The 23,404-nt window shown below is 44.7% G+C and overlaps 1 protein-coding gene across 1 annotated transcript in view; it reads left to right on the forward strand.

The window, feature by feature from the left end:
- Nucleotides 1-12,845, forward strand: part of DAP (death associated protein) — a 126,372-nt gene extending 113,527 nt beyond the window's left edge. The window contains exon 4 of the mRNA XM_073678360.1: nt 12,565-12,845. Coding sequence (XP_073534461.1) covers nt 12,565-12,684 — 120 coding nt within the window. The 3' untranslated portion in view covers nt 12,685-12,845. The remainder of the gene's footprint in view (nt 1-12,564) is intronic.
- The last annotated feature ends 10,559 nt before the right edge of the window (nt 12,846-23,404 follow it).

Consider the following 23,404-nt stretch of genomic DNA (forward strand, 5'->3'; position numbering starts at 1 on the left):
GGTTTACCTTCACAAGCTGCTCAGGGAAATCTGGGTACTTTTCCAGAAACCACTGAACCACTAAGCTGAGCATGTGGGACAGGCATGGTATTTGTCTGGGCTTACCAAGCTTCAGAGCCACCACCAGGTTAAGGCAGCTATCACACGACCATGCCTGGTTGTAGGTTCTGCAACGAGAGCCACAGCTCTGTCTTGTCTGTTAAACCTTTCCACATCTGAACAGCAAACAAATTAGTTTCAGCAGAGCCTGTTGCCGCTTCACCGAGTCAGTGCTGCAGTGCTTCCAGCTTGCAATTGATATGGAATGGACTACAAGCTCCAAGATGAGATTTTAAAGATGGGAGGAGGTGAAGGAAACCATGATGGAACTAGGGCCCACAATCTCGGTGTCGGTAGCACGTGTGTTGTCCCAGGGTTCGACTCGGTCCCGACCTCCACAATCCCCAGCTGAAAAAAAGAAGGCATAGAAGAAGGGGAAAAGGCCAAATCAAAAGGGGAAAAACACCCCCTTCATAAAGTGCAATCAGTTATATATTGCACAATAGCCCAAATGCCTATCATAGAGCCTTATCACAGAGCTCTCTGTTATAACTCTCATTCATCCAGAGCACCTTACAGTTTACTACAGGTGACTTCCTCAGATATTATAGTCTATAACACAGATTACTGCCTGGAAAATACTAGCTCCTTTATCTCACTGCTTCATTGGTAGCCAGTGAATACTAGTGTAGCTCACACTGCTTCATTCATAGCAGGGGAGCATATTCATATCACACCTCGACGCGTATCATCCCTTATTACTCATAGGGATACATCAGGAGGCTTGTTAGAGTATGGTGCATTTATGTGTGCCCCGGAGCTTCAAATGTACCGGCCACGATATGAGCCGCACGCGGCGGCACAGACGCCCGACATTTATAAAGAATACTCTGCCACAAACAGATGACGCACGCTCGCGCCGGCCAATCCCATGCTTCGTCCCGCAAGACCAATCAGCAGTGGCCACGTCATAATGCCATCCCGGAAGCGGAGGTATCCTAGATACGAACGAAAACAAACAGATAGCGTAGAGGAATATCAAAAAGGTAAGTCTGCGCTAACACTAACATACCCATTACTTATATCACCACAGTATAATATAGAAAGCTCTGTTCCAAAGGCTGTAGACCATATCTCAAATAATATATGAAGGACTTAGATATTCTTTTTTCAGCTGGGGATTTGAAATAGAAGGTGACACTAGTGAGTTTAGCACCTCTATATACTATGTTGGACACTTAAGTGTCCTTTTTAGGTCTATTAATATCCATGGTGTCCTGCTTCTGCAGGCACACTTGGGTAGACTGCACATAAGCACGGTGGATTGAGTGTATTGCAATTTTATATATCATTAAAAGTTATATTTTATTATTTGTTCCACCGCAGTCAGGGATGTGGTAGTGGTCAGGTCCCCGCTGATCTTGATTTAACCTATAGACAAGCGAAAAATAATTTGTAGTATGTCCAAATATACAATATATAACCCTATTAAGAGACGAAGACATCTGCTTGAATGACAAAACTTTGTTAATTCACAATCAACAGTACATGATATTAAAATAAAGGCTATGAGGTAGTACAATAAAAAACAGACCATGTGGCATAGCCATAGACAATTTACTGTAAATGCATGACAGTATGATTAATGGATTGAATTTATACTACGAACAAATCTTCATGTACACAATTCTCTTGTAATCTATAGACCGGTAAATAGCAGCAAATTTATATCTCCATAGGTGTAATGGTGCGTTGCTATGATTGCCACAAGACTCGGCAATGAGAAGAAGCGCGCTCCGCTGCACCCCAGTGGTGGACTAGAATATTACAATTTCACTGTGAAACTATTTTTAGTATTCGGTTACATGGTGATGTATAGATTGTCATAATCAAGAGCAAGACATCAATCTATTAACCTAGCAAGACTTTTAGTATCTACAAATAAAGAGGAAAACGATTAAAGCAATGGAATGTCTTAATTTATCAAAATGATTATATCTGCGATATAAACTAAAATTGATGCATAAAGTCCGCACCATAGGAATAGACTCCATACATCAGCAAACCACTGAGTAAGACTATGCAAAAGTGTCAAAGGAGTAAGAAATAATGTTTTTTTTTTAAAAAGGTCTCTTTGGAAACATAATTTACTGTAAACAAGAATGTGGTCCTATCTATCCCAATGCTGGCATTCAAAGGAATGGCAACACTGCTGTGTATAATATGAAGTGATTTTATTTATTTGGACAGCCAAACAAACCGTGGTTAACGGAGATGGTTCTGTCCATGGCAACACCAAGACCCCAAGGGGGTGGGTGTTGGTATTAATTGGAAAGGACCTTATGCTAGCTGATAAAGTGAAAAAATTTTTTTTAAAAAGTGGATACGTAATGCTTACATCCCCAGGCAAGTGTGCAAGTGTGCAAAATTAACACGTGATCATTTTATTAAAAAAAGGGACAAACACATTATCATTGCAAATCCTCATCAGACAAATGTCCATCATTGGAAAACAATGATCGAGTAGATCATAGTTGTGACGAAACAGCTTTTAATCAAAATGTGAAGGCACTGGGTCTTCTGTGGTTGTAATACCACTCAGACAACACAGGGTGAGGGTAAAACAGTGTGGCAATGCTTTATTGAATCACACAACGGACAATAAACACATAGAACAGTCCCAGCATATACCCAAGATGGTACAACATTACACAGTCTCACCCTTCTGCTGGCTTGCCTGGGATAAAACAGCTGCGACTTTGGGACTTCTATGGCCAACTACCTCAACCAGTGCACCCCCCCCTTTGGCGGGCCCCCACAGAGAGAAGGTAGCGGCAAGCTTAGGAAACTGACAGTCCATCGAGGTATAAGGCCAGGGGACACGAGGGTCCCACCCTGGCCTCTCCAAGAGTTTCCATGGGTCCTAATCTGACCTCTCCAAATGTCTCCATGGGTTCTAGGCGACCGGAGGGTCCCACCTGGCAACACGAAACAAACAATATATCCTTGGGGCCAGGTGACTTGATCGTCCCAACCTGGTCTCCCCAAATGTATCCATGGGCTCTCTGATGGTCAATGGAGCAGATCCGTATCGTTCCAGTCAGGGCCATATACCCTTAGGCTGGAATCATGTAGAATCCAAATCTGTGTCTTTGGGTAAAGTCATGTTACCAAGCTGATGGTCTGAAGAGAGTCTGATCTTTGATTCTCCTTGTAAAGTGTCTTTCAATTCTCATTTTCAAATCTGCCTGCTATAGAGGCATATGTTCCTTAAATAGTTCACATTTGTCATTTCAAGTACACTTCCACAGGGCAAGGGTTAGCGAGGGTATTATTCCACAGGGCTCAGGCCTCATTGTTTGAGCCTTTAATCAATTTATCAATTTAAATAGTTGGTACAGTAGAGGGCTATTGTAAATAAATATCTAGCTGGCTTTAGTATATTATGCAATTCGCATAGTAACAAACATCACTGTTTCAGAACCAAGACGAGACAACATTCAGGGTTATACAAATAGTATGTCCTTCTTGACCAGCCACAGAAATATACAAATACACATACATTTACAAGTCAACACAAACACAATAGTGTAGTTCTTTGGCTCAACAAATCTAGACGCCTGGCTGATTAAGTTTAGACACTGTTTCGTCACAATAGTCTGGATGAAAAACAATCCGTCCTAAAGAGCCATTTATCCTGAGGTAAAAAAAAAGGGGAAGCCTATAAAAATACAAAAAAAAATTTAAAAAATAATTAGAAAAAGACTTAAATCCAAATCACAAAAAAGGTGCAATAATAAGGCTATCTGGATGTACTGTATCCACTTTCCATATCCAGCATGATTCCAATCACCACCTCTATTGTTTGGATGGGCCCTATTGATCCCTTTTACTTTGATAAGTTTCACATTGCAACCATGTGCCACCTTAAAATGGGTTTTAATTGGGATTGATCTTGAAAATCAGCTGCCTTAGCAATATCCAGAACATGTTCCCTTATCCTTACTCTCAAGTTCCTTGATGTTCACCCTATATAAATCAGTTAACAGGGACAGATGGCATAATAAATTACCCCTTAAGGGTCGCAGGTGATATTTTGAGTAGTTTTAAAGGTTTTTGTTCTATCACTGGACTCAAAAAAGGAAGAGCTCTCCATATTGGGCACGGGAAAAAACACATTTCTGGTCTTTAGTGCCAAAGGTGTTCTGTATTGCGGTCCTTCTAAATTGACTGCGTACCAACATGTCCTTCAAATTTCTGCTCTTCTATAGGTGACTGTCTTGCTGGGACATGTTTTCCTAGCACTGGGTCATTACTTAGAATAGACCAATATTTATCTAATGCCCCTCTCATTTCACCCCAGTGATCATTATATGACGGTATGAATCTTACCTGATGGTAATCTTTTCTTTTCTTCCTTGGCACCAGGAGATCCTCTTTTTGTATTTTTCGCTCTGCATAGTTTTTTTTGCATAACCTTCTTACTGTATTTTGATTTTGGTATGGCACAGGTTGCAAATGGGGGTGCATCTTATAGTTCAAATGTAGCTTACCAGGGGAGATGCGGTGGAGTGGGGTCATTAGAGACGGTGTTACCACTGCAGGAAGCCAGCAGCTGCAGGAGTGGGGTGATGCTGCGGGCCCTGGGCTGGGAGGAGGGGGGAGTCCCAGCGGTGTGTGGCAGGAGCCTTGATCTCCCAGCTGTGGGCTTAAGGAAAATGGCACCGGTGTGGGTGCATGTGCAGATATAGATCTTGGCTCAATGACTATGTGAGATCTCAATTTGTGCACGCACCGCCTTCGGCGACATTTTCCTGAAGCCAATCGACTCCCTCACACTGCCGAGACACCCCGTCCTTTCAGCCCAGGGCCCGCAGCATTGCCCCACTCCTGCCGTCGCCAGCTTCCTAGAGAGAGTGGCCACCCAGCTCCACCGTGTCCCCCCGCCCAGTAAGCTAAGTTCAGACTAAGACAAACCCCCATTTTCACATTAAACATTCTTTTTTTTTTTTTTTACCTATTTTGCTCTGATGACGGCCATGCTATGAGGCAGATGGAATCACTTTCAATTTCGTCTGGTCTCTGTTCCAGCCGTGTCCCTTGATTTTTAGATGTCTTTTTAGCGCTAAAGTGTCGGTATATACAGATCTGTGAACACCTAAAATGGATAGATACCACCCCAACAGATGACAAAGTGTCTCCTCTGCCTCATTATAGTGAGTGGTTCCGTCAGTGGTTTCATCTGAATGTGCAGCACGGTGGCTCAGTGGTTAGCATTGCAGCACTGGGGTCCTGGGTTCAAATCCCACCAAGGACAAAATCTGCAAGGAGTTTGTATGTTCTCCCGTGTTTGTGTGGGTTTCTCCAGTTTCCTCCCACACTCCAAAGACATACGGATAGGGAATCTAGATTGTGAGCCCCAATGTTGATGGTGCCGATATCGTCTGTGAAGCGCTGTGGAAATAATGGTGCTATACAAATGAGTAAAATAAATAAATTACATTTTTGTGGGATTTGCACGAAAACCCCGATGTAAGTGCTCAACGTAGAAAACAAGAATGTTATCCTAGCCTTACACCGAAAGCGATCAAAAAAGTTATGTGCCTCAAAATGTTACCTGTATAAAAACCTAACCCAGCCCCCATTCAGGCTTGTCTTCAGGTGTCATGATCACTTTAACTCCTTCCCGACAGTTGCCGCAAGTCGGGTTTGGGTGTATGGTGTTGACTGGACTACAGTCCACACTATTCCCAGCAGATAACTTGAGCGTTATCTACTGGGTATAGGGTGGACTCAGTTTAATTTGGGTTGACACCAAACTGCTGTTCATAGGAAACGGCCTGTATTTTGCATGTACTCACCCATAGATGTACATACTAATCAAAGGGGGGTGTTGTCCAGAACTTAGATATTGTTGGCTTATCCTTTTCCTTTGGCTAAGTCATCGATATCAGATGGTTTGGGGTCTGACATCATCCCATTTTCAGCTGTTCGCAGTTCTCTCTGCAGCCAGAAGTGAAGCAGATGATGGCTCCATGCCCTATGTATAGATCCTCTCATATACAAACATGTAGCTCGTGTATTCAAAGTAAACAAACCATGAGGTGGGGCACTGAAGAGCATTTTTACACAGGGCATCATTCAGCCTTAAGTCGGCTCTGTGTGTAATATATGTGTGTGCATATGTATATATAGATAGATAGATATATCCACCAAGGACAACATCTGCAAGGAGATAGTATGTTCTCCCCGTGTTTGCATGGGTTTCCTCCGGGTTCTCCGGTTTCCTCCCACACTCCAAAGACATACTGATGGGGAATCTACATTGTGAGCCCCAATGAGGACAGTGATGATAATGTCTGTAAATTAATGGTGCTATATAAATGAGTAAAATATATAAAAAAAAATAATAATAAAAAAAAATAATAATAAAAAAATATATATTATACACACCCTCAGGGGTGAATGGTTTTTCCGCCTTTGCCCATAGTGCTTAGGCTTTAGGAGTCCCACAACCGAACAATTTTACCCTAATGTGTATGAGGCCCTCCTTTATGTCTAAAACCGGGTGTATCAAAGTCCCTCCTCCTTCTAATATTTGGCAGTGCATTGACCGCATAGCCTTTGTGACTTTCAGAGTCCCTCCTTCATAAATTAAACAGAGGATGTGTGTGACCATGTCTCACACACCACATGCCCAGATAATGTAGTAAAATGTTAAAGGGAATCTTTCACCCCCTGGGAGATATCAGACCTGGGGCATACTGGTTATAGAATGGAAATCTATACATACCTGTATGTCCCATATTAGTGGTCTGATTGCAGAGAAATGTCTTTATAAAATCCTTTTTCATTTTCCCGGGGGACGCCAAAAAATCCCACCTATCTGCTTAATTTCCATATTACTCCCCACCCCTGCACATCACAGGGCTCTGTGATGTGCACTCTACTCGTTCACATCCCGCGCATGCGCAAAGTGCCTCTAACGTCAGACGCGCTTTTTTTTTTTTTTTTTTGCTCCCGGCCCCATTTTTCCCTGCAATGGTCTAGTGCGCACTGTGACTCCCCGCCTGCACACTAGACCTTTGCAGTGAAAAATAAAGACATTTCTCTGCAATCAGACCGTTAATATGGGACATACAGGTATGTGTAGATTTACATTTCTATAACCTGTATGCCCATATTAGAGGTCTGATACCTCCCAGGAGGTGACAGATTCCCTTTAAAATAACTTTTACCAGTCGGTGTAGCTTTATTTCCCCTTCTATTATGTCATCTCCTGTAGTTATAGGCAATGGGGAAATACAGTGAGAAATGGCCCGGCTATTAAGGCTATGTTCACGCGTTGCGTTTTTGCAGCGTTTTTTCATGAGTTTTATAATATAATAATTTTTATTTATATAGCGCCAACATATTCCACAGCACTTTACAATTAAGTAGGGACATATACAGACAATATAAACAATACAATGTATCACATTTCAACAGTTAAAGGAGGATTGAGGGCCCTGCTCTTAAGCTTACAATTTATATGGAAAAGGGGGGACACAATAGGTATTCAGACAGACACTGGCTGATGACCATTTTCTAAGTGCAGTTAGGCTGTGTGCCCACTATGCGTTTTTCAAGCGTTTTTGCGGCGGAATTTTACGCAGCGAAAACCTTAAACACTTGGTAATACGTGCCCCATGGTCCCCAATGATAATCCGCACATGCTGCGGAAATTTCCGCTGCGGATTATCATTGCGGAAAAATACGCAGCATGTCCATTAATTTTGCGGACACGCAGCGCAATCGCCGCCATTGACTTGCATTGGACCGCGTGACATCCACATCACAGCATCTGCAGATGCGGATATCACACGGTTCAATGTGCGGATAGTACCCAGGTCTGGAGGAGAGGAGACTCTCATCCATATCTGGGTACCATAGAACATGTTAAAAAAAAGAATTTAAAATAAAAAAGAAAGATTATACTTGCCTTCCGATGTCTTCTTGGTGTTTTCTCCGTCTGGTCTGCTGTATGGGTCGCGCTGTTGTGAAGGACCTGCCATGACGTCATTGAGTCATGTGACCCGTCACATGACTCAGTGATGTCACCGCAGGTCCTTTACACCACCGCGAGCCGCCCAAGACACCGGACGGAGCATCAAACACCGGGAGGACATCGGAAGGTGAGTATAATCTTTTTTTTCTTCATTTTTTACCATTCTTATTCTTTTTTTTTTTTTATAACTAACTTGGTCACACTACTATAAATCCATGCCGGTTGCATGGATTTATATAGTGTGAACAAGTTCTCAAGCACTTTTCCAAGTGATGCTAAAATCGCTTGGAAAAGCGCTTCATAAACCTGCATGCAAAAACGCTTGACAAACTCTTCTACCTGGTGGGAAAAACGCATGTAAAATCTGTATGAGTTTTTCCTGCCAGGGAGAAGCGGAAAAAATATGGAGCATTTCTGCATCGTGGGCGCACAGCCTTACCGTGTGGTATTTGGTGCATGGAGGATGTGAAGACAGATGAATACACAGGGGCAGATTAAGACTAACATTTAGGAGGGAGCAGGAAAGAGTTAAGCTCGTGAGTTCAGGTGGCAGGCTTGTCTTAACTGATGTGTTTTTAAAGCACATTTGAAGACATGGGGGCTAGATATCAGTCAGATCATTTGGGGCAGTGCATTCCAGAAAACTGGTGCGCCACGAGAGAAGTCTTGGAGATGGAGGAGTGAGGTTCGGATTAAGGAGGATGTAGAATGGAGGGCACGGGAGGGGTGATGGACAGAAATGAGGGATGAGATATACGGTGCAGAACTGTGGAGAGCTTTGTGGGTGTGAGAGATGAGTTTGTATTGTATTCTGTGGTGAATGGGTAACAAGTGCAATGGCTGGCACAGGGTAGAGGCGTTGGTGAAGCCCCCTGATAGAAATACGACCCTGGCTGCTGCATTCAGAATGGATTGGAGAGGAGACAGTTTGTTTAGAGGGAGACCAATTAGAAGAGAGTTGCAAGTAGTCCAGACGAGAGTGAATGAGAGCGACAGTATGAGTTTTTGTAGTATCAAAGGTGAGAAGAGGTCGGATTCTGGAAATGTTTTTAAGGTCCAGGTGATATGAGCGAGTGAGTGATTGACTATGGGAAATAAAGGAAAGTTGTGTGTCAAATATGACTCCCCAGACTGCGAGTTTGCTGCTTGGAAGTTATGGGGGTGCCACTCAAGGAAATTGAAAAGTCAGGTATTGTAAGGTTAGTAGAGGTAAGAAAAATAAGGAGTTCAGTTTTGGAGAGATTCAGTTTCAGATAGAGGGAGGACATGATGTTAGAGACAGCGGACAGACAATCACTGGTATTTTGTATTTGAGTGATGGTGATGTCAGGTGAAGAGGTGTATAGTTCTGTGTCATTAGCATAGAGATGATACTGGAAACCAAATCTGCTGATGGTTTGTCCAATAGGGGCAATATACAAGGAGAAGAGGAGGGGACCTAGGACTGATCCTTGTGGAACCCCGATAGGAAGGGGAAGATTAGAGGAACAAGAGCCGGAAAAAGATACCGTGAAGGAGCGGACCGAGAGCTAGGAGGAGAACCAGAAGAGAGTGGGGTCCTTGAAGCCTATAGAGCGGAGCATAGTGAGGAGGAGCTGGTGATCCACAGTGTCAAAAGCGGCAAAGAGATCCAGGAGAAACATCAGGGAGTAGTGACCATTAGATTTAGCTGCTAGATCATTAGAGACTCTACTGAGGACAGTTTCAGTTGAGTGTGAGGAGCGGAAACCGGATTGTAAAGGGTCAAGAAGAGTTATCAGAGAGATAGCAGATTAGACAGTAGTGGACCAAGCGTTCCAGGAGTTTAGAGATGAAGGGAGTTAGCAGTGCAGTTCTCGTCCAGACATGGCTTTTTAAGTAAAGGGGTTATGATGGCATGTTTGAATGAAGAGGGAAAGATACACGAAGAAACATAGAGGTTAAATATTTTAGTTAGGTGGGTAATGACAGCTGGGAAAAGGGACTGAAGGAGATGTGAGGGAATAGGGTCACTGTTGCAGGTTGTAGTGCGAGAAGAAGCGAAGAGTCTGGTCACTTCTTCTGTGACAGGCTCGAAAATGGAAAGTGTACTTGAGGTGCGAGAGGGAAAGGGATCCAGACTCTGAGGGGATTGTGCAAGAATGTCTTGATGGATATGATTGATTTTTTTGTAGGAAATAAGTGGCCAGATCGTCAGCACTTAGGTTGGTGACAGGGGTCTGTATTTTAAGGCTCAGGAGGGAGTGGAAGGTTTCAAAGAGTCGTTTAGGATTGTTGGCTAGAGATGTGATGAGAGTGGTAAAGTAGACTTGTTTAGCCAGATGGAGAGCAGAGTTATAAGTTTTGAGCATAAACTTATAGTGGATGAAGTCTTCTGCTGAAAGTGATTTTCTACACACACGCTCAGCACACCTTGAGCAGCGCTGCAGAAAACGTGTGCCAGGGCTGCCATCTATGCTGGGTCATTCTGCGTGTAGCAGGTGCTGCTTTATCCAGGGCACTCACCATTGTCACACTATAACAACACATTGCAGAGTCTAGACAGGAGAGGGAGAGGATGGGGGCTAAAGATGACTGTAGATAGTTGATAACTTGCTGGGTATTAATGGAACGTAGATTTCTGTGTGTATGGTAAGTGGGGGTGTCCCGGGTGAGGAGACAATTCTTGATAGAGAAGGAAAGAAGGTTGTGGTCAAAAAGTTTTAGAGGGGAGTTGGTAAAGTCATGCGGCGAGCAGAGTCGTGAGAATACCAAGTACAGAGTATTCCCGTCTTCATGAGAGTTAGTAAGCTGTGAGAGGCCGAATGAGGCGGTTAGAGAAAGAAGATGAGAGGCAGATGGGGAAAGCGGCTTATCAGTGGGTATGTTAAAATCCCCCATGATGAGAGTGGGAATATCACAGGATAGGAAGTGTAAGGCAGGTGGCAAAGTGATCCAGAAACTGATGGGCGGGGCCTGGAGGGCGATATACAACCGCCACTCGCAGGGAGAAGGGTTTGAAGAGTCTAACTGTGTGGACTTAGAAGAAAGGAACCATAAGTGAGGGAATTGGGTGGATGACCTGGAAAGCACATTGTGGTGAAAGGAGCAAACCAACACCTCCACCTTATCTGCTTTCAGGTCTGGGGTATGTGAAAATAGTAGGCCGTCATACTAGAGAGCAGCTGCGACTGTTTTATGCAAATTAAAAGCTGCTTTTTATAGTATCCGCAAAATTTGTGATTTCAGAAATCTTTTTTTTTTCTTTACTGACATGGGGAAAACGGCTGCGTTTTTGAAAGAAGCAGCATGTCAACACTTTCAGCGTTTTTCACCATTCAAAACAATGAGAAGGTGCAAAAACGCTACATTTGAACATAGCCTAAGGGGTGGAGGAGGCATTTTTCGTTTTGCCTTATATACTCGTTACTCGAATTGAGCACTCAAGCATTTTAGTGCTCGCTCATCACTACAGGTCAGTCTTACTCTGACTCTTAGGCTGTGTGCCTACGATGCGTTTTTTAAGCGTTCCGCAGCGGCAATTCCGCTGCAGAAACGCTTAAAAAACGCTTTGTAGAGGCCTGCCATGTTCCCCAATGATAATCTGCATGTGCTTTGCACATGCTGTGGAAATTTCCGCTGCGGATTATCATTGCGGGAAAAAAAACCGCAGCACTTCCAATTATTTTGCGGAAGCGCTGCGTTTTCGCCGCCATTGACTTGCATTGGAACGCATGGAATCCGCATCACTGGATCTGTAGATGAGGATAACATGCGGTTCAATGTGCAGATGGTACCCGGGTCTAGAGAGGAGGAGACTCTCCTCCGGACCCGGGAACCATAGAATCTGTAAAAAAAAAAAGAATAAAATAAAAAAATAAATATTATACTTACCTTCTGATGGCCCCCGGTGTGCTTGTCTTGGCTTGCCGGCAGATCGCGGTGGACTCAAGGACCTGCGCTGACGTCATTTAGTCATGTGATGGGTCACGCGACCACTGACGACAGCAGGTCCTTCAGTGTACCGCGAGCTGCTGGCAAGCCGAGACGCATCGGATAAAGACTCCGGGGGCCATCAGAAGGTAAGTATGATATTTATTTTTTACCATTTTTTCAGTCACACGATATAAATCCATGCCGGTTGCATGGATTTATATAGTGTGACCAAGTTGACAAGCACTTTCCAAGTGATGCTAAAATTGCTTGGAAAGCGCTTGATAACCCACATGCAGAAATACATGTGAAGAACCCTTCACTTCTGCATGTCCGTGGCAGGAAAAATGCATGTACAATCCGCATGTACAATCCACATGCGTTTTTTCTGCCACGAAGATGCAGAAACGCTCAGGAAAAAATCTTTAGCATTTCTGCATCGTGGGCACATAGCCTTATACAGCATTGTACATAAATCTACAGTTTTGCTTTTCTTACTGATGAACAGGAATCTCAATGCCATCTAGAGAAGTCATTTTTTCACAAAAGAAAACCGCTTTATATAATACTATTTATTTTTTCTACAGGGTGACAAGGATTTTCCCCCAGCAGCAGCCCAAGTAGCTCATCAGAAACCACATCCATCTGTTGAGAAACTGCCTGCTGGGCAACATGTTAACCAGCACATTCATCAGCCTCGCAAGTGATAAGACGAAGTGATAATGGGGATAACATCATCCTAAAAATATGCATTATTTCCATATGATTCCACAAAGTTCAAGATATGTGACATGGATTGCAAAATACAGAGGAATATTCCTCCACATTATAAACTGAATGCTACAGAATAAAGCCTAATTTAACCCTCTGCGGTACAATGTCATGATAATTTTTATGTAAAATTTGCTTTATATAATTTAATATACAATTTAACATTTAAAATGTTTATAGAAAAACAGATTTAACGTCATCTATCATCAGAATTTTATTTTTATGTGGTTAAAGCTCTATGTAGAATTGGAGGAAAAGAAAAATCAAAATGTCATGAAGTCTCAAAATAATATATTAAACCTTTGTTAGAATAAACGTGATATTGCAGGCAATCTAGCAAGATTGCATAAGTACATTCATATCTTGGATTTATTACAATGACACCCTAATAAAATTACTATTTTATTTTGGCATTTTTGCTTTCAATTAAGTTTCAGCTATCCTTATCGAGATTATTTGCAACAAAATTAGTCAATGCACCCAACATTCAAGCAAGGCACAACACACTTTAGATGTGTTAAAACTGAACTATATTGCATAATATGATGCTGAATACTACCCCTGGCAATAATTTTAGCGCCTCCAAAATTGGAGGATAGCAAATAAACAAATTGCAGGTATGAAAGTAAAAAAAATATATATTTTGTAACTGAACATTCTGGCTTTGTTAAACATACATACAGCAAATAAAAATTAATTGTTTTTGCAGATGAAATTTAAAAAAATTATGGAATTGTTTTTATTGAAAACATTTTCAAAAATTAACTTGTAATATACATTTTTAAAGCGCAAAAAGAATGGAGTATTCATATTAGTAATCATTTGAAGAGGACCTTACACTGTTTCTTTTTTTTTTTTTTAATAGCGCTATTTGGAGAAGGTGCTCAATTATTTAAACATTTTTTTTTGGTGCCCCTTCGTTCCAAAGTTATCTTCCCCAATATACAAATTTTCACTAAAACCAATTTGGTTTATATTACAGTACTCTATGGACATTTTTTTTCCTATATGATGCTGAGGTTAGATTTTGTAATTTAAATTGAGTACCTCATCCAATTGGTGTTGCACCAATTTCTGGAAGTTTTTATTTTTCTTCTGTGCCTTGTTTGGGCTAAAGAACACATGGAATGGACATTAGACCAGTGGAAATCTGTGCTTTGGTCTGATGAGTCCAAATTTGAGATCTTTGGTTCCAACCACCGTGTATTTGTGCGACGCAGAAAAGGTGAACGGATGGACTCTACATGCCTGGTTCCCACCATGAAGCATGGAGGAGGAGGTGTGATGGTGTGATGGTGTGAGGGTGCTTTGCTGGTGACACTGTTGGGGATTTATTCAAAATTGAAGGCATACTGAACCAGCATGGCTACCACAGCATCTTGCAGCGGCATGCTATTCCATCCGGTTTGCGTTTAGTTGGACCATAATTTATTTTTCAACAGGACAATAATCCCAAACACACCTCCAGGCTGTGTAAGGGCTATGTGACCAAGAAGGAGAGTCATGGGGTGCTACGCCAGATGACCTGGCCTCCACAGTCACCAGACCTGAACCCAATCGAGATGGTTTGGGGTGAGCTGGACCGCAGAGTGAAGGCAAAAGGGCCAACAAGTGCTAAGCATCTCTGGGAACTCCTTCAGGATTGTTGGAAGACTATTTCCGGTGACTACCTCTTGAAGCTCATCAAGAGAATGCCAAGAGTGTGCAAAGCAGTCATCAAAGCAAAAGGTGGCTACTTTAAAGAACCTAGAATATAAGACACATATTTTCAGTTGTTTCACACTTTTTTTGTTAAGTATATAGTTCCACATGTGTTAATACATAGTTTTGATGCCTTCAGTGTGAATGTACAATTTTCATAGTCAAGAAAATACAGAAAAATCTTTAAATGAGGTGTGTCCAAACTTTTGGTCTGTACTGTACATATACATATATATATATATATATATATATATATACTGCTCAAAAAAAATAAAGGGAACACTCAAATCACACATCCTAGATCTCAATGAATGAAATATTCTCATTGAATACTTTGTTCTGTACAAAGTTGAATGTGCTGACAACAAAATCACACAAAGATCATCAATGGAAATCAAATTTATTAATCAATGGAGGCCTGGATTTGGAGTCACCCCCAAAATTAAAGTGGAAAAACACACTATAGGCTCTTCCAACTTTGATGTAATGTCCTTAAAACAAGTCAAAATGAGGCTCAGTATTGTGTGTGGCCTCCACGTGCCTGTATGACCTCCCTACAACGCCTGGGCATGCTCCTGATGAGGTTGCGGATGGTCTCCTGTGGGATCTCCTCCCAGACCTGGACTAAAACATCCGCCAACTACTGTATAGTCTGTGGTGCAACGTGACGTTGGTGGATGGAGCGAGACATGATGTCCCAGATGTGCTCAATCGGATTCCGGTCTGGGGAACGGGCGGGCCAGTCCATAGCTTCAATGCCTTCATCTTGCAGGAACTGCTGAAACACTCCAGCCACATGAGGTCTGTCATTGTCCTGCATTAGGAGGAACCCAGGGCCAACTGCACCAGCATATGGTCTCACAAGGGGTCTGAGGATCTCATCTCGGTACCTAATGGCAGTCAGGCTACCTCTGGCGAGCACATGGAGGGCTGTGCGGCCATCCAAAGAAATGCCACCCCACACCATTACTGACCCACTGCCAAACCGATCATTTCGAAGGATGTTGCAGGCAGCAGATCGCTCTCCACGGCATCTCCAGACTCTGTCACGTTCTGTCACGTGCTCAGTGTGAACCTGCTTTCATCTGTGAAGAGCACAGGGCACCAGTGGCGACTTTGTCAATCCTGGTGTTGTGTGGCAAATGCCTAGCGTCCTGCATGGTGTTGGGCTGTGAGCACAATCCCCATCTGTGGACGTCGGGCCCTCATACCACCCTCATGGAATCGGTTTCTAACCGTTTGTGCAGACACATGCACATTTGTGGCCTGCTGGAGGTCATTTTACAGGGCTCTGGCAGTGCTCCTCCTGTTTCTCCTTGCACAAAGGCAGAGGTAGCAGTCCTGCTGCTGGGTTGTTGCCCTCCTATGGCCCCCTCCACGTTTCCTGGTGTACTGGCCTGTCTCCTGGTAGCGCCTCCAGCCTCTGGACACTACGCTGACAGACACAGCAAACCTTCTTGCCACTGCTCGCATTGATGTGCCATCCTGGATGAGCTGTACTACTTGAGTAACTTCTGTGGGTTGTAGAGTCTGTCTCGTGCTACCACAAGTGTGAAAGCACAACCAACATTCAAAAGTGACCAAAGCATCAGCCGGAAAGCATTGGTACTGAGATGTGGTCGGTGGTCCCCACCTGCATAACCACTCCTTTATTGAGGGTATCTTGATAATTGCTAATAATTTCCATCTATTGTCTATTGCATTTGCACAACAGCATGTGAAATTGATTGTCAATCAGTGTTGCTTCCTAAGTGGACAGTTTGATTTCACAGAAGTTTGATTTACTTGGAGTTATATTCTGTTGTTTAAGTGTTCCCTTTATTTTTTTGAGCAGTGTATATATATATATATATGTGTGTGTGTGTGTATGTACAGTACAGACCAAAAGTTTGGACACACCTTCTCATTTAAAGATTTTTCTGTATTTTCTTGACTATGAAAATTGTCCATTCACATTGAAGGCATCAAAACTATGAATTAACACATGTGGAATTATATACTTAACAAAAAAGTGTGAAACAACTGAAAATATGCATACCAGGATTGAGGGGATGAGGGGTACCACGCATACCAGGATTGGGGGATGAGGAGTGCCACGCATAACAGGATTGGGGGATGAGGGGTGCCACGCATACCAGGATTGGGGATGAGGAGTACGATGCATACCAGGATAGGAATGCTTGGTACCATGCATACCAGGATGATGGATGGGGTGCCATGCATACCAGGATGAGGGGTACCATGCATACCAGAATAGGGATGAGGGGTACCATGCATACAAGAATAGGAATATGTGGTGCCATGCATACCAGGATTGGGGGATGAGGAGTGCCATGCATACCAGGATAGGGATGAGGGGGCCATACATACCACTATTGGGGATGAGGGAGCCATGCATACCAGGATGAGGGGTTGGGTGCCATGCATATCAGGATTGGGGGATGAGGCGGTAATACATACCAGGATGAGGGATGGGGTGCCATGCATACCAGAATTGGGATGAGGAGTGCCATGCATACCAGGATTGGGGTTGAGTGCCATGCATACCAGGATTGGGGTTGAGGAGTGCCATGCATACCGGGATTGGGATGAGGGGTGCCATACATACCAGGATTGGGATGAAGAGTGCCATGTGTATCAAATTTGGGATGAGGGGGCCATGCATACCAGGATGAGAGATGGGGTGCCATGCATACCAGGATTGGAGGTGAGGGGCACCATGCATACAGGATTGGGGTGATGGGTGCCATGCATACCAGGATTGGGGGTGAGGGGTGTCATGCATATCAGGATTGGGGGTGTGGGGTGCCATGCATAGCAGGATAGGGATGAGGCGTGCCATGCATACCAGGATAGGGATGAGGGCAGCACATAACAGGATGGAGGAACAGGATTGGGGAGCACAAATAACAGGACAGGGGCAGCACATACCAGCATGGGAGACAATATACCACTAAAAATGCTTGCCACCCGGGCGTAGAACGGGCTCAATAGCTAGTATATGTATATATATATATATATATATAATGTGTGTGGGCTCACTCTATATAGGGGCTATGTGGGAGATCATACTGTATATAGGGGTCTATGTGGGGGCTCAAACTGTATATAGGGGGAACAAAGTCAAAATCCAGCATCACGTCCATGCATAAAAACAATTTGGTTTCTTTATTCAATCATGTTAAAATGCTTTTCAAGGACGGTAACGTATGGGCAGAAGGGTGTCCTTATGCATTTCAAACCAAATGGTTCTTAATCATAGTGCAACACCCTGCACAAATGACTCCATTTTAGACACATAGACAGAAAAAAGAGAGGAATTAACATAGCAGCATTTGGAGCTACAAATATAATCTCATATACATAGTCAATTTCAGTATATCTACATCAAATCAATCTTAATGTTCATCTCTTTAATCTGGATTCTAGAACCCCCAAAGATCCAAATAGCTTATTTGTATTTCAGTATTTAGTGTCTATCCCCATCCTGTTTAGATTGAGACACCATCTCTTTGGCATTAACCCTTAGCAAACTCACATTCCCGTTATGAGTTATGGAGAAATTGTTGGGAAGCACCTGAAACGCTTCTGGTGGTTTTATTTTGTGCATTATAGATATGCTCTGAAATAAGTTTCCTCAATGGGCTTTGAGGTGCAACCCACATATTGCAACCTACTATTCCATACATATACAGTATGTGTTTAATCATTTCAATTGTAGTTCGTCATATTTATTATTATTACCAGTAGACACACTTCTTAGTATTTTACATGTAGGGACACAAACCATAATGTTTCTTGCTGCACTTGTATGACCTGTGAATAGATAATACTGCCACTTGGCTATTTTTATATAGTTTTTTTATTCGTATTAATTGCTAGGTGAGATGATATTTCCTATAGTAGTTCGCCTCTTAGGTACACATTTATGACCTTTTTTTTTTTTAATTATTTTGATTATTCTCTAAAAAGTGATTATTGGTATGCATTTTTTCATGATATTAATATTTTGGTAGTAATTGTTACTGTATTGTGTTGAAAAAATGATAGGTTTGGTCATTTTATAACTATTACTTGATTTCTTTTTAATGTGAGATACTGTTCTCGCATTTTCGAATGTTATTTTTTTTTTAGCTATGTCTAAATTATCAGTAGTATATCCTCTTTTCAAAAAGCTGCATGTCATGGATATTTCACGCTGACACCCTGTAGGACAGCTTGAATTTCTTTGGAACTTTATTAGGGCTGGTTATCCACCATCCCGACTATTCTGCATTGCAACCTTTCATCAATTTTTGTCTGCCGTCCACGTCCAGGCAGATTAGCCACCATGGGTTGTAAATGTCTTGATTATGTTGTGCACTGTGGACAAAGGAACATCAAAATCTCTGAAGATGGACTTGTAAACTTGAGATATTTTTCAACCATTTTGGTTCTCAAGTCCTCAAAGTATTCTTCTCCTCTTTCTGTTATCCATGATGAATGTGGTACACACTCACACACAATGCAAAGATTGAGTCAACTTCTCCCCTTTTTATTTGGTTTCAGGTGTGATTTTCATATTGCCCATACCTGTTATTTGCCACAGGTGAGTTTGAATGAGTATCGCATGCTTGAAACAAAAGTTGTTTACCCACAATTTTGGAAAGGTGCAAACAATTTTGTCTTTCCCATTTTTGTGTGAAATAATGTCCAATTTGCTTTTTGTTTCTTTTTTTTTTGTTACAATACAGACAAAAGTAAATAAACATATGTAATTGCAATAATTTTATGTCAGAAATATTTCATTTTCTGGAACATTTTCAAGGGTACCAACACTTTTGGCCATGCTTGTACTGCACTGTGTACTTACAATTGCTCATTTTGCCTTTCTACCCAGCTAATTCTTCTCTTTTCCATTAGGTTTATGACATCACGTGATTAAAAACCGCTTAGCTGAATCTTTCTAAGCTCTATGTACAAACAGGGGAGATTGGGAGCAACTGGGTCAGGTGCTGAAGAGGAGAATGATTTCTGCAGGGAAAAGAGACTTTTTTTCTACATCGAGAAGAGAAAAGCTTAGAATTTACTGGGTAGAAAGGCAAAATGAGCAAATGAAAGTACACAGTGCTATATAATATGATGATTGCAATATATTAAAGAGAATCTGTCACCCCCTTGGGACCTATCAGACCGCTAATATGGGCATACAGGTTATAGAAATGTGAATCTATACATATCTGTATGTCCCATATTAGCTTTCTTGTGGCTGTGAAGTTGCTTTTTATAAAATAATTTTTCTAGGCTTGGCAACCGGGAGACGCCAAGAAATGCCCGCCTATCTGCTTAATTTGAATATTCCCCCCCTCCCCTGCATGTCACAGGGCCCTGTGACACGCAGTCTAGGGCTGCACAGCCAGTGCATGCGCAATGCGCCTGTATCATCGACGTCTCTGCCTTCTTCCAGGCAGAGACGCCGTCCCTCTCACCTCCCCGCTCTCCTTCCCAGCCTGTTGTCGACGCGCACAGCCCTGTAGCTTCGGCGTCTCTGCCTCCTGCCGGGCAGAGACGCCGTCCCTCTCACCACGCTCCCCGCTCTCCTTCTCAGCCTGCTGTCTGCGCGCGCAGTCTCCCGGGCACTGTGCTTAGGGCCTGCAAGCGCTCCCCCCCTCTTAAAGGGGCCGTGCGCGCCATCCTAAGGAGTCCCCGGCCAATAGCCGAGGGTCCTCCCATATATAGGGCACCTCCACCAAAATGGAGGTGCCCGAGCAAAGTTGTTGCACAGTTTCTGATCTCTGCTTCAGCCCTCAGGTCCCGCTGCTAGCCTGACTCCTCGTCCTGCCTTCCAGCCTGTTATCTGCCCGTTACCTGTCGAGCCTGCCAGCCTGCTCACCTGGAGCGCTCACCTGTTACCTGCCTGTTACCTGCCCTGTCTGCCAGTGCGCTCACCTGGTATAATCCATCTGTTACCTGCCCTGTCTGTCTGTCCGCTCACCTGGGAGCGCTCACCTGTTACCTGCTGTGTCTGTCATACCGCTCACTGGGAGCACCCGCCTGTTACCTGCTGTGTCAGTCAGCCCGCTCACCTGGGATCGCCCACCTGTTACCCGCCTGTTTCCTGCCAGCCTGCCTGGAGGCTCTGCCGTCACTTGCTGTGACCACCTGCCTGGTAAACCTAGAGACTACTACCTGCTCTGCTGTCACATACCGTGACCACCTGTCAGCTACCAGAGACTTCTGCCTGCTTGCCGTGTCCATCCATCATACCGGTCAGTCCCAGCCATCTGACCCGTGGGAGCCACCTGCTCTCTTACAAGGTCGTCCCCAGAGTAGCACCTGGTCCCTCAGCCCGGATCCTCCCTGGTCACGGTGTCGTTTGCTGCCGTCCGACCAGGGTCGGTTCGGGTTGATACTTAGTCACGCCACTCTGGGTCCCTCCTTGCACCTCGGCACAGAGGTTCCACCACCCGGACCCGTAACAGTTTGCTCGGGCCATGGAACCCAGTGGCACCCAAGCTCCCTCGCTCTCTGACCTATACCACGAAGTCTCCCGACAGAGATCCCAACAGGAATCCATCCTGAACCACCTGCGGAGTGTCAACTCCCGCCTGGACACACTGACTGCTCCACCAGTAACCACCGCTAGTTGCACGACTCGCACTCCGGCAGCGCCGCCGCCCACCAATACCATGGCATCCTGCCCCGGACCCCGGCTTTCTGCACCTCCTCGTTTCGGAGGCGACCCTGCTCTAGCTCGGGGCTTCATAAACCAGTGCACCCTGCACTTTGAACTCTTGCCTCATCAGTTTATCTCCGACCGGGCCAAAGTGGCATTCATCATGTCCCATCTCACTGGGGAGGCACTGGCATGGCTTAACCCCCTGTAGGAGAAAGGGGACTCCCTGGTGTCCTACCTGTCGTCTTTCCTCACTGCTTTCCGGAGAGTCTTCGATGAACCGGGACGTAAGACCTCATCAGCCTCCTCTCTGCTACGTCTCCGCCATGGGAGTCTCACCGTGGGCCAATATGCCATACGGTTCTGCACCCTCGCTTCTGAGCTTGACTGGGATAACGAGGCCCTGGTGTCCGTCTTCTGGGAGGGCCTTTCCGGTCGGATTAAAGACGAGCTCGCCGGTCGGGACATTCCTACCACCCTGGATGACCTGGTGTCGCTGGCTACCCGGATTGACATCCGGTTTCAAGAGCGCACCAAAGAGACCACCCGTGAGAGAAGGTTTCCCCGCTTTGCTCCTACTTTCCAGAGACCTGTCTCCTCTTCTGTCACTCCCCGGGCGCACTCACCCGAGCCCATGCAGATCGACCAGACCAAGATGGTCAAATCTCGCCAAGAGTCACGCCGAGCCGAGGGGAGCTGCTTCTATTGTGGCAGTAAGAAGCACCTGATCCGTTCCTGCCCGGAGAGGCCGGAAAACTCCAGTGTCTAAGACAGCTCGGAGAGGTCGCCCTAGACAAAAGTAAGCCCTCTCCATCCCTGACTTTGTCTGTCTATATCTCCTGGGGAGAGAACCGTCACTTTGAACTCGCCCACCTGGATTCTGGAGCCGCTGGAAACCTCATTTCCCAGTCCCTGGTTGAGAAATACCAGATTCCCACCAAGTCTCTGGCTGAACCATTGTCAGTCGCCTCCGTGGATGGAAGACTCCTTCCGGTGACCATCCTGCTCGTCACGGAACCCATAACCCTGCAGGTGGGAATGCTGCACTCTGAAGTAATCTCCTTCCATGTGCTACCCGGACTCTCCCACTCCTTATTGCTAGGCCTACCTTGGCTCCAGACACATGAACCCGTGTTGAACTGGCAATCCAGTGAGTACTCCGGTGGGGGCCGGCCTGCCATAAGACCTGCCTGGTTCTGGTTCGTCCACCACCTACCCCGGCTAATTTACCCGGTCTTCCGGCTCCTTACTGGCCCTATGCTGACGTCTTCGGTAAAAAGGAAGCAGAGACATTGCCACCTCATAGGCCATATGATTGCCCGATCGACCTGGTACCTGGCACCACTCCTCCCCGTGGGTGTATTTATCCGTTGTCTGCGGCTGAAACCCGGGCCATGTCTGAGTACATAGAGGAGAATCTGGCTAGGGGATTCATCTGGAAGTCTACTTCCCCGGCTGGAGCCGGATTCTTCTTTGTCAAAAAAAAGGATGGCTCGCTACGCCCCTGTATTGACTATAGAGGACTCAATCAGATCACGGTTAAAAATAAATACCCCCTGCCGCTCATCTCCGAGTTATTTGATTGCCTTAAAGGCGCTAGGATCTTTTCCAAGCTGGATCTACGTGGAGCGTATAACCTGGTCCGTATCGGTCAAGGAGACGAGTGGAAAACGGCATTTAATACCCGGGACGGACACTATGAGTACCGTGTGATGGCCTTCGGCCTCTGCAATGCTCCCGCTGTCTTCCAAGAACTGGTCAACAACATCTTCCGTGACCTTCTTTACTCCTGTGTGGTGGTATACCTGGATGACATCTTGGTCTTCTCTCCGGATCTTCCCACACACCGGAGGGATGTTCGTCAGGTCCTGCTTAGGCTCAGGCAGAACCACCTCTATGCTAAATATGAGAAGTGCCTTTTTGAGCAGACCTCTCTTCCATTCCTGGGCTATGTTATCTCCCAGACAGGCTTGCGTATGGATCCCGAGAAGCTCTCTGCTGTCCAAAAGTGGCCCCGTCCGGAGGGGTTGAAGGCGATACAGCGATTCCTGGGCTTCGCTAATTACTATAGTCTCTTCATTCCACACTTCTCGTCTCGGACTGCTCCCCTATCTGCGCTCACCCGTAAGGGAGCAAATCCCAAGGTATGGCCACCCGAAGCTGAGGAGGCCTTCCTTTCCCTGAAGCAAGTCTTCTCCTCTGCCCCTGTGCTGCACCGTCCGGACTGCAACAAACAGTTCTACCTGGAGGTTGATGCTTCCTCCTCTGGAGCCGGAGCGGTGCTCACCCAAAAGTCTTCA

Source organism: Phyllobates terribilis, unplaced genomic scaffold, assembly GCF_046119375.1.
Source record: "Phyllobates terribilis strain yellow unplaced genomic scaffold, ASM4611937v1 Scaffold_4__5_contigs__length_816908805, whole genome shotgun sequence".
In the NCBI taxonomy this organism is placed as follows: domain Eukaryota; kingdom Metazoa; phylum Chordata; class Amphibia; order Anura; family Dendrobatidae; genus Phyllobates; species Phyllobates terribilis.